This window comes from Vanacampus margaritifer, chromosome 8, assembly GCF_051991255.1.
Source record: "Vanacampus margaritifer isolate UIUO_Vmar chromosome 8, RoL_Vmar_1.0, whole genome shotgun sequence".
In the NCBI taxonomy this organism is placed as follows: domain Eukaryota; kingdom Metazoa; phylum Chordata; class Actinopteri; order Syngnathiformes; family Syngnathidae; genus Vanacampus; species Vanacampus margaritifer.
Window position 1 is genome coordinate 4,412,773 of NC_135439.1, and position 12,716 is coordinate 4,425,488.

General features: G+C 36.1%; 2 protein-coding genes across 2 annotated transcripts in view; one reads left to right on the forward strand and one right to left on the reverse strand.

Annotated features, from left to right (window-relative positions):
• Positions 1 to 490: 490 nt before the first annotated feature.
• LOC144056540 (troponin T, cardiac muscle-like) lies at positions 491 to 11,160 on the reverse strand. Its single transcript, XM_077573454.1, has 13 exons — positions 11,153 to 11,160; positions 11,088 to 11,095; positions 8,923 to 8,973; positions 6,440 to 6,463; positions 6,326 to 6,344; positions 5,625 to 5,688; positions 5,410 to 5,526; positions 5,248 to 5,325; positions 4,159 to 4,260; positions 3,564 to 3,670; positions 3,393 to 3,483; positions 1,794 to 1,834; positions 491 to 660 (listed from the first exon to the last, which is right to left on the reverse strand). The coding sequence occupies exons 1-13, from the start codon at positions 11,158 to 11,160 to the stop codon at positions 630 to 632; spliced, it is 741 nt and encodes a 246-aa protein (XP_077429580.1). The 3' UTR covers positions 491 to 629.
• An 821-nt stretch (positions 11,161 to 11,981) lies between these two features.
• The window catches only part of nav1b (neuron navigator 1b), a 67,561-nt gene continuing 66,826 nt past the window's right edge, over positions 11,982 to 12,716 (forward strand). The window contains exon 1 of the mRNA XM_077573140.1: positions 11,982 to 12,120. The gene's annotated coding sequence lies outside the window, so the exon portion shown is untranslated. The remainder of the gene's footprint in view (positions 12,121 to 12,716) is intronic.

A 12,716-nucleotide genomic window follows, 5' to 3' on the forward strand; every position in this document is an offset into this window, starting at 1 on the left:
GCCGTCTCGCCTTCAGGCAACTGCCAAAACAAAAAAAAACTTTTCCACTGCATCCTCCTCCCTGAGTTTTTCACCTTTGACCTCAGGTTACCTTTATCAGGTGCTTAAGACAACAATTGTGTCGGTCCATTGACGACTATAGACGTCAAAAATCCATGTGAACTACTTCTATTAGTTTTCGAAAACCTAGAATTTTTTAATTGTACATTTATAACATATAAAATTATCATGCGATTAATTACGATTAAACGGCCCTTATTTATTTTTAATTTTTATTTTTAGCAATCTAGTTAGCTACTGAATGTAACAAAGTAATCCGTTTAATCATTACAACATCCAACAAGTGAGTTAAAGTGCAGCAGACATCAGAACAAAACCTTTTTGGCACTAGTTAAGAATGGGTGTGGCTACATAATAGCAATAATAACTAATAGTAATGGTTTTGATGATATGTCATTAGAACCTTTTAATTCCCACAACAAACACGCAGACCAAACAATGTCATTTGACACTTTTATTCATGCATGCACTTTATTTCACAGACTAGCATGAAGATAATTTATGATTTTTTTTTAAAGTAAGGAGACTTGTGAGGAAAGGAGGACTCTGTATTGTTGTTGTTGTTGTTGTTACTTCCTCAGGCCTCGCTTGCTCTTTGAACTGAGAAAAAAAATTGCAAATCAGGACAGATCAGCGTGCGCTACAAATTCTGCCTAGTAACAAGCGACCTCACAAATGTGAAGCAACTAGCAAGCAATGCTAAATATGCTAGCTCGCTAACATTTAATTTGTATATTTAATCATCTTTAAATAAGCATGAATGCATACATTCACTCTTGACTGCTGTTAGCAGTTAGCGGCTAATAAGCCGCTTTTGTTTAGTGAAGACTCATTTATATCCAGTAGTACCCGAATGAGCATATCAGTGTTTTTAGCAAAGACTCTTGTTTATTCCTAGCAAGCTAACATTTTAATCGTTGGTTTGTATGCCTAATTGTGTTTATACAGGAGTTAATGCATACATTGTTTGGTTTACTGTTATTAGCGGTTAGCGGCTAACAACGTACTGTATTGTTTTTAGCAAATGCTCTTGTTCAGTTCCAACAATGACTCAATGAGCGAAGTAAACATTGTTGTCAATGTCCCAGTCTTTGATAGCTTTGGAGCACACGTTTTGTTGTTATTGTTGTTGTTTTTTAATGCCGCATCAATTCTGCCCAGCAACAAATGACCAGGAAGAAGAACAGCCCAGCTAGCTAACATGTTAAATCGTTGTTTGTGGTTATTTTTATTCAGGAGTGAACGCATGCATTCACTGTTGTTAACAGTTAGTGGCTAACAACTTGAAGAAGCTGTCGTTTTTAGCTAACACGCTTGTTCATATCCAACAATGACTCAATGATCTAAGCAGGCGGTGTTATGAGTGGTCCGAGGGGGAATCCAGCGTGATTTAGATGGCGTTGGGGTCACCAAATGATCGTGTTGCACTTAAGACCTCTCAGCTGTTGTACCTCATCCCTCCGTCACCCCTTTGGGACGTCCGCTACCCCTCTAGCTATGCTTGTGTTTGTCACACAACCTCACTTGAAGCACCTTGTTGTCTTACGTAAGCCCCCCCCCCCCCCCCCACCCCACACCCCGTGTAGCCCACTTAGCATGCTGGCAGCTGACCCTCGCAGCTGCTAAGGGGTCTTGTTAAGAGCCCCACACTGTTTATTTGGACGTATTGGCCCATTGCGCATCTGTCATTGTTGATTATTTGTGAGGAAAGCAGCAATTTTGACCGTACTTACATTTTCTGATGGTCGGTGACGCGGTTCCTCAGCACAGTCACCTGCGTGTGTGCAGGTAAACGTGAGTCAGGTCTTAACAAAGCAAACATCCATTTACTAGGTACAAAAGATTGGCCAGTTGTATGGTACAAAGTGCTAGTCAGTTATTAGGTTCAAAATGCAACAAACTTGGCCACTTGTTAGGAATAAAAAGGGTAGGAAATGTGTCCTAGACCATTGATTTAAAAAAAATATATTTTTTTTTTTGAGGGGTTGAAAATTTATGTGTAACAAAACAGCAAATACAAAATCCTACAAATGGGCCACTTACGTTTATTAGATACTGGCTGTCAATATGTAACAAAATGCACATTTCTACGCAATTAATTAGGTTCCAATTGTAGATAATTAACTCATTCACAAAATTCATTTTAACTATTTCGATTAATAGTTTAAAAATGTTTTCCTACTTGTTAACAAGAGTATGAAAACCTAGATTTTTTTAAATTTTACATTTAGAACAGATATAAAATTTGTGATTAATCGTGAGTTAACTAGTGAAGTCATGCGTTTAGCTACGATTAAAAATTGTAATCGCCCGACGCTCCTAATTTTTAATAATCTTTTCTTTCTTTTTTTTTAAATCTTGTCAGGCGATTAAAATTCTTAAATGTAATTAATTGCATGACTTCAATAGTTAACTCACAATTAATCATAAATTTACATCTGTTGTAAATGTACACTATTTTTTTCTAGGTTTTCATACTCTTAACAAAAGTAGGAAAAAAAAATGTAACTTATAGAAATAGTTCAAATAAATTTTTGACGTCTATAGCCGTCAATGGCAGTGAATGAGTTAAAAGAGGTTGCAAAATACATCATAGTGGCAAGTTACGTTTGGCACAAAATAGAGTAAATAAGTCAATAATAATTTACAAATATTCTGCTTATCTGACACAAAATCCACAATGAATTATAGTTTGTTTATTACATACAACATACAGCCGATAAGTCGATTAATTTCATTTTATTATTTAACACAAATGGCGCAAATTTGTCAATAAGGCACAAAATTGAGCAGTTTTGTCATTGTATTAGGTACAAAAAAAACTACATACTATTGAATTTATTATGATTTGAGTATAATTTGTTCCGTGACCTCGTAACTCAAATCACTCGTACCTCAAATCATCTTTCCCCATTGAAATGAATGGAGATGCCATTTTTCCGTTCCAGCCATCCAAAAAACAACAACAAGATTGTATTGTGTTTTTACATGGCAAAATAGCACCTTGTGACAACAAACAATTGCATAATTAAATAGAATTGAAAATAATAAAAACAATGTTGCTGTACCCGCCTTGGCCACCTGGGGGCAGTATAAGACCAGATAGACACATCCGTTCATGGAGGGTCAGGTCATCGCAGATCCTCACAGAGGATAAAGATTAACGCATATATGAAGATGCATATTATATAATTGTACAACGACTCGTATGTGGAAAAACTCGCAAGTTGGGCCACTCGCATCTCAAGGCACGACTGTATCAGCATTGATCAGTGGGTGGCTGCAAAATGTAGCTGCTGTAACATTAAAATGTTTCAGTGTCATCGAGTCACCTCATATTTCTGCTTCATGTATTTGTACTGAAGTTCGAACTTCTCCGCCTCCAGCTGCTGCATCCAATCCATCAGTTCATTGGCCTTTTCCCTGCATAGATATATACATACGTACATGGATCGATCGATCAATTGCCCGACCGATGGAATGATTGATTTCCAGATCCGCACCTGAGTTTGTCCTCCCTCAGGTGATCAATGTTTAATTCCTTGCGCCGGTCGTTGAGGATCTTCCGCTTCTTCTCTCGCTCCGTTTGTCGCTTGGCTCCCGTTTGCGTCTGTCGGAACCCAAACGAGATATCAAGAACACTTAACTCGTTCACTGCCATTGACGGCTATTGACGTCAAAAAATTCATTTGAATTATTTCTATTAGTTTAACACTTTTTCCGCTTTTGGTTAACAAGAGTATGAAAACCTAGAAAAAAAAATGTTGTACATTTAGAACAGATATAACATTTATGATTAATTGTGAGTTAACTATTGAAGTCATGCGATTAATTACAAAAAAAAAATTTGGAGCGTCTGGCGATTAAAATCGTAATCAATTGCATGACTTTACAAGTTAACTCACGATTAATCACAAATTGTATATCTGTTGTAAATGTACAATAAATAAAAATATAGGTTTTCTTGTTAAAAAAAAAAGTGGGAAAAAACGTTAAACTAATAGAAATAGTTCAAATGAATTTTTGACGTCTATAACCGTCAATGGCAGTGAAAGAGTTAAATACATCTAAATACGGGATATGATGATATCGTCTTACTTTGTAGCCGATGAAGCTCAGGTTGCTCAGGATCATCTTCTTCCTGGCGTCATCGTTGGCTTTCTTCTTGGCCTCTTCTTCCTCCTTCCTTGCTTTCTCTTCCTGAGAAAATAGAAAATCTGTTTGTTTTACTCACTGAGTTAATTTAGATGAGATTTGATTTTTTTTTTTTTTTTAAGATTGTGAACAAGAAACATGCAGCTGTCAGTTTATAAGGTACAAAATGCAACAAGCCAGTCTTGAGTACATCAGTGCTTCTCGGTTATTTTTTGTTAAAGCGACACTGCCACCTACTGTAGTGGATGTGCAGTTACACTGCCATTGACGGCTATAGACTCATTTTAACTATTTCTATGAGTTTATTATTTTTCCCACTTTTGTTAACAAGAGTATGAAAACCTAGGATTTTTTTTATTGTACATTTAGAACAGATGGAAAATTTGTGATTAACCGTGAGTTAACTATTGAAGTCATGCGATTAATTACAATTTTAAAAAAAAATAATCGCCTGACGCCCCTAATTTTTAATAATCTTCTCTTAAAAAAAAAAAAAAGATTATTCAAAAAATGTCTAGTTTTTCATACTCTTGTTAACAAAATGTGGGAAAAGATGTTAAACTAATAGAAATAGTTCAAATGATTTTTTTTTTTACGTTTATAGACGTCAATGGCAGTAAATGCGTTAACTATTCTAAGGACCAGATTAGATGAAACATTTTGCAAGTTTACGATTAATCTGTTCTAAATATACAATAAAAAAAATGTTTATAGGTTTTCATACTCTTGTTAACGAAAGTGGGATTTTTTTTTTTTAACTAATAGAAATAGTTTAAATGAATTTTTGACGTCTATAGCCGTCAATGGCAGTGAAAGAGTTAATTGAAATTAGTCACTATATTAGGTAATAAATACAACATGCTCATATAGATAATTAAAAAAAAAAAGTTACTAGTGAGTTCTTCTTTGTCAGAATACCATAAAACTACAACACTGATAATACAGTAATTGCTTTTTTTTTTAAACTTTCAAAACCAAACCCTATTAAGAAAAACATCAACCGAGACGCAGACTGCGACGGACTGGACTTACGGCCATTTTGTTCTGTCGTTCTTTTTCCCTTTCCGCTCTGATCTTCATCTGCTCGGCTCTCTCGGACCTGCGCTTCTCCTAAAGAGTCACAAAGGGAGACAGGTGGAAGGAAGCGTGTCGCCGGTTGACGATGTCACCCGATGGCGTCGGGGGGAGCCTCACGATGCGGTCGGTGAGGCCGAGGAGCTCCTCTTCCTCTATCTTGCGCTTGTCAAAGTGATCCTCGATCAGCGTCTGGAGCTCCGTCAGGTCTTTCTCCATACGTTTGCGGTGGATGTCCTGAAAGATGACGTCAGCCAATCAATCAATCATAGCGATAGAGATGATCAACCAAATTGAGGGTCATTATCAAAAAGCCATAAGAATGTTCAACTCACGTCAAAGTCCACTATTTCACCATCTGGGATTTTGGGAGCAGACAAACAGGGAACAAAACCAGGCCTGACCACAAATTAAAATCATTAAAAAAAAAAATATATATATATATATATATATATATATATATATATATATATATATATATATATATATATATATATAGAGTTTAAAAAATGTATTTTAACTATTTCTATTAGTTTAACTTTTTTTTTCCAAGAGTATGAAAACCTAGAATTTTTTTGTACATCTAGAACAGCTATAAAATTTGTGATTAATCATGAGTTAACTAGTGAAGTCATGCGATTAATTACGATTACAAATTTTAATTGCCTGATGCCCCTAATTTTTAATAATCTTTTCTTTTTAAAACAAAACAAAAAAAAAAATTTTTTAAAAATTTATAATCTTTAAAAAAAATAAAATTTAAAAAATGTATGAAAAATTAGGGGCGCCAGGCGATTACAATTTTTAATCATAATTAATCGCATGACTTCACTAGTTAACTCACGATTAATCACAAATTTTATATCTGTTATAATAGAATTTAAAAAATCTAGGTTTTCATACTCTTGTTAACAAAAGTGGGAAAACATTTTAAACTAATAGAAATAGTTCAAATGAATTTTTGACGTCAATAGCCGTCATTGGCATGTGAATGAGTTAAAAAAAAATTAATTGAATAAAACGCATCATCTCTTACCTCGACTTCCTCTTGGCCTCTTTTACGTGCAAAAAAATTGCAAAAAAAAAAGGAGTATCATCAATAAAAATAAAAAGACATCATGTGTGTTATCTATCTGTCAGTGCTCCTTACCTTCGTCTTGCTCGTCGCCGCCATCTAGTGAACATCACGAAAACACTCGGGTTAAAAACTGGCGTACGGTGCGGTCCCACTCAAATCATGCTTATTAATGAGTTGGCCACATGCATTGATCGTCTATACGCTAATGCGCAAAATCAATTGAATCTGGGTGATGAAGTGCCTCCCACAGTGAAAAATATCCAATAGGCGAACTTTGACACTTTTTGGGGGAGAATAGTGACTAGAGATGTGGTCAAGTTTATAGATTTTGTTGCTAATCACTTTTGGGGGAAATAGGTCATTAGATTCTATTTGTATTTTGAGTACATCATTTTTTGTTTTTTTACCAATTATAAGAAGGTAAGAATGGAGATTCACAAATGACAAAAAATGGAAGACAATTGAATTTTTTTGAATCTGACTTTCATGTTGAACGTCATTAAGATTGTGCCGGTGTGCCTAATGATTTGGCCTTGTGAGTGCCTACCATTTGGAATGGCTACGGTCGCTTTTTGAGTGCGACTTGCAAGTGTTCCACTTTGAAGCAAAGAGGTTTTTCCAGTTGATCGAGTGGAAAGGCAACAGTTGAGTGACACAAAAGGAAAAAAAGAGGCAGCTGCCATGTGGGCAAGTGCTGTCAGCGATGATGGAATGAAGGTGTGTGTGTGTGTGTGTGTGTGTGTGTGTGTGTGTGTGTGTGTGTGACGGTAATTAAAAATAACTCACATGTCATTCATGCCAAAATAGATAGATGCAAAATCAAAGATGGAGAGGGAGGATGATGCATTTATTTGTTCTTTTGTGATGTATTTTCAGTTTTTTTTTTAAATTTCGTTTAATATTTCTATAATGTTTTAATAATAGCAATAATAACACTCTGTAATATAATATAAATATATATTTATTTTATTATTATTTATATATAATATATTTAAAGTAGTCTACAGACTACTTTATAAAAATATAGAGTAAGAAGATTTTTTTTTTTAAATGTTAATACTACTCTGTTTCATTGTGTTGCTCCTTCTGGTGTGCCGGCCTTGCCCACTGGGGGGCAGTATAAAGATAGGCCTTTCTTAAAAGCACTTTAATGGGGTTTTCTATCAATAATATGCATCCCCGGATTGTCTACAATCCAATCAGGTATGAAAAAAAAGTCAGCCTGCGACTTCTTTAGCTTTCTCCTCCTCCTTAAACTTCCGTAACCGTTTGACGTCACTAAGTCACGGAAGCGCACTCGACCCCTCCGCCTCGGGTTAGTGAAAACGCCTCTGGTAAAGGTTTGTCACGCCCACAGAAATTCGAGAAGCTGGCTGCTAATGCGCGGTGGAGAGCAATGGAGAAACAACTTTCAGGAACAAGTGGTTGCTTCCTTCAGCCGAGTCTTTGAGAAGACAGTGGATTGAACGGGGCGTTTTTCTTCAGAAGCGTATTGCATTCATTTGAGAAAAAAAAAAAAACTCCAGCTTTTTTTTTACTAATTTTTGGGGGGAGCTTTGTTTTTTTGAGCATTTTTTTTTTCATTTTCTGTTTTTCAGAATAATTTTTTCGGTTTTAGTGATTTTTTTTCTGTCCAAAAAATATTCAGAAAAACAGGAGATAAAAATACTCAGAAAAATAGGGGAAAAAATTATTTTAAAAAACAGGGAAAAATTATTTTTATAAAAGTATATATATATTTTTTTACCTCTGAACTTCAAGTGACTTGTTGCAGACTCGCTAATAGCAGAAGCAGACACTTTCGCGCATACCTCCATATGCAATAAGATGGCAATGTTTACTTACTGGCTCTCAAAGGAATTAATGCGTATACTGTATTGTGGTTTGTTCTCTAATCTCTGAGGGGAAAAGCCTTCAAAAAAATATTCAGAAAAATAATTATTTTATAAAACGGGGAAATTACTCAGAAAAACAGAAAACAAATATTCAGAAAAACAGAGGAAAATATTTTTTTTTAAACAGAAAAAAACTTACTCAAAAAAATAGTGAAAAAATATTCAATAAAACAGAAAAAAATACTCAAAAAAACAAAGGTCCCCCCAAAAATTTGTCAGAAAACAGGACTTTTTTTTCCCCAAGTGATTGCAATACGCTTCCGTATTTTTCTGCTGATTTAGGGACAGCAAAAATATTAGATCCAAAGTCAATGTTTTTTTTTACACATCTGAGAACTTTTTTTTTAGCATGTGGACAAGTTAAATAACATCTGAGCTTTAATGCAATTATTAACTTTTGTGTACATGTAAAAAGCAAAATAATATACGTATTTAGATCATTTTAATTGGCACGTATTACACAAAGTTTGTCGTTTCAATCCATTCTTCAATGCATGTCGTAAAAGTGAAAGCTACTCCTGTCTTTAATTTTTTTTTTTGTGTCTGACATATTTTTTTTACGACGAGACGGAACACATCCATGTGCACGCGCACCGCTAATGACAGGCGTGGCTGCATTGTTGTGTTACAAGCAATAAAAGCTGCCCAAAGCGTAACTACCTCCATCTACCTCCTCCTCCTCTGCAATCTCCACCTCCTCTTGCGCTTCTTCTGTGCAAAGCAAGCATGAAGCGTTAGCAGCAAACAAAGCAGCATCGATGTGATTATTTGGTGATGATAACCACTCAGCCTGTCCACGATAGTGTGGCTGTGGGTCCGAGTGGGGGGAGGGTAATCCTATCTCTTCGACATCAATGGAGGTGCATGGTGCGAATGAAGGTGGCTATTGTGCCTTTCCAGACTAGAAGTCTGGGAAATAGTTCAGGTTTTGTAGTGTGTGGACCAAAAAAAAAAAAAAAAAACACCATAAAGCATCCAGTGGGGCAGATTAGTTGTGGTAAGAAAAAGAAGCGCTGATTTTAAAGTTCCAACTGTGCAGTTTTATTTTACTTTTTTGCAATTAATCTCTACACGTCCCTTTAAAATGAAAAATAATTCTGTTGCCAAAATTAAATGATAAAAAAAAATCTGCAAATATTCTGAATATGCCAGGCCACGCGCCAAAAAAAACCCCAATATGCTCATATTCCAGTTTTAAAAACCCAAATATTTGGTCATATAAATGCATATCGAGATTACCTCAATTGAACACAACATTGGTTTGTGTTCTGCACATGCTCAGTTCATAAGGAATTTTTGGTCTTTTGAGTACAGGAAGTATGTGTATGTTGTATATAATGCACAGGAAATATACAAGCAGAGGCAAAGACGAAACCAAATACAAATCTAAACAGATATTTTGTGAATAAAATATACCCTAGCAGGTCCTTTGGGGCTTAGGAATGTGAGGTGCTATTCACCAACTACCTTATAAGCTAACAGGCTTAAGCCAAGTCCCATTTTATTTGCAATGCACTTTTAACCGAACCCAAAACATCAATCAAAATGGCAGTACTGTAAGTATGTAACATGGAGGCTGAAAACCAAGAAGATGCACATCCAGCAGGGGATAAAGGTCAACACGGTGGACAGGCACAGCTGCCCGTACGGTGGCAGCAGGACAAAAATACAAAAGAGCAAAAAGGAGCACAGGGAAGCCGGCGGCTTAGCACTCGGCGCGCTAAGCATCGGGTTTAAGCGCGTGAAGCGGCAAATCAAGTGGCAGGAAAAACACAAGCCGCCGACTGGAGGGCTGAGCTTTAGCGCCTCCCAACGCCCCCTGGTGGCTGCACAGCAAACAACAGCACGTCGCCGAGTAGCTCAAGAAGGTTAAAGCATGTGATGAGAATGGAAGTTGCAAATGGGACTTGATGGCATAGGAGCTAAATGCGTGACACCACATTACATGGCTGTTTTTATCATATACATTATCTGAAATACATAATAATAATAATTATAATTATTATTATAATGAGTGCTAATATTCTTACACTAATGACAGCTAAGAATATTGATATCAATTATTTCTGATGATCATAATAGTATAGCAATTCTTCATTACATATTAAAACTATTTTCTATACACTGACATTTGTTCATTAATTTTGGTAAAATGAAAATTTTATTTTAATTATATAAAACTGAATGATATAAATGGGTTATTTAACAATTTATTATAGTTTTTGTTCTATTCAATGATTTTATTTTTGCTGCATTTTTTAATTGGTTGAGTAAAAATTGAGACCGTATTAAATCATTTAAAATAAAATATGTAAATACATGCATGAAACAATTCTAACAAATAGAAATTTGTAACATTACCCTTGAATGACATTTAGAATTATATACTGTATGTGTGTATAAGTATTATATGTATGTATATTTTAAATGTTATACAAATGTAAATAAATAGAGTATTTGAACAATTTGTAATTTAATTTGATAAAATAATCCATACTGCATATATTATCACAAAATGTCAATTTAAAGTCTATAAATACATATATTTTAATGTATGTAATTTGCATTTCTCATATACTCAACATGACATTTATGATCGTCATTTATTCAAGCCGTTAGCCTACTAGCATAATTAGCATAATTGTGTATTTCTTAATGTGCGTGTAGATTTTCAGTTATCCAGGTCATGTTAATCCACTCTCGACTGTTTGTCGATTTTTTTTTCATGTTTTCAGAAAATATTCAAAAATGGCAATTCTGCTATCAAGCTAAGAACATTCATCTTTTTGTATTATGTAACCCAAAGTATTTGTCAATTGACTTACGGTGCTCCCTGCAAGAAAACACACAGACACACACACACAACAAAAACAATACATTAGTCACCCACGTCTCCATCATGTCATTGCAGCAGCGCCATCTTGTTATGTACTCACTCGTACGAGGCCTCCTCACTGTCCGACATATTGCACCACAAAGCAACTGTACCTTTAAGAAGAAGACCAAAAATTAATTTTATGCTGAAAAAAAGAATCAGGAAAAACAACAACAGTAGACTCACCAGACGCTACGGAAGATGTGGAGGAGTGGGGAACGCTCCACGCTGTCCCCCCCCCGCCCCACCCCGGGTGAGCTTTTAAACCGGGCCTGGATCACATGGCGGCACAATGGCGGCGGGCACATACCTGCAAACAGATGGCGGCGGGCATTAAAATGTACATTCTCACTGGACATGCTTTGACTATTTTTACACTGCAAAAAACCTGGACGCAGACACTATGAGAGGGGATTAGAAGGTGGGCTTAGTGAGATGTGTAAACGTACTCTGGCGGGCTCTCGGGGGCTTCTTTGATTTGCAAGACTTTTATTGTGGCCTTGGCTCCTGAACGGGTGCCACGGTTGTGTAACCACTACCAAAAGTGGAGCCATGATCCAATTGAAAATTGAAACCCTTTGGCTTTTTCTATTTAAATCATTTCTTTCATTTCAGAAAGCCTACACTGCCTATAGGTTTAAAAGTGACAACATTTGGTGATTTTCAGACCTCAATTAAAAATGACTCATTACTTCATCTGGCCTGCAGCCAAAAATGCTGCAAAAATGATCCTCCTGAAGGCACTCCGCTACTGTGCTTTTCCCAGCCCAGTTCGCGCATGCGTAGTCAGTTTCCCAGTAGCAACGCTACGTACGTTCGCACAGTGCATTCGTGAATTCAAAACACACGTAGTGTATAGCAAGCCGGTAAGACGACGCCATTCTGGAGAATGTAAAACTATTTTCACGCCTTTCTTTTGAGGGAAAAACGTCAGCTTTTGAAGGATGGGAGACCAACGCCTAAGATACCGGATCATCTGCAAAGTAAGGGACAGAATTATTCGTACTTTTTACAACGAATGGTACAAGACTTTGTGGATGTGCTTCGATTAACTGGCTGTTACACTTTACATGATGTTTTGCATTACTGTTGCTAGCTTGATTTTGTGAGGAATTAGTCTGTTTTACAGGGAGATATTCACTTTATTACATTCTTCCCGGGCGGGTTTGAAATTGTCCGTTTTTCGTTGTGCAGCAGAGTACACTCCAACGTTTTCCGTGGCTCGCAAACTACGCACTGGCTGTGACGGTGCCACAGAACTTTAGCTGAGTGGCAAGTGTTGAGATACCGCACCGGAGGTGATGGGTACGAACCCCGCTCGAAGTAAAAATAAATAAATAAAAAAAATAAAAAAAGATTGCGAAGCAAAAAAATGTAAGACTTTAAAAGAAACACAGGAGCGTTCTTCTGTTCTTCCAAAATAACAAGAATCCCTTTTCTCTGTCCAAATACTAGTACGACTGCATGAATTACACTGATTGACATCGCCCCCATGTGGTCAAAGTGAAAACTGACAGACTCTTGCCCAAAATTAAATACAAAACTAAATATAAAGGAAAATAAAAACAACAAAATACAG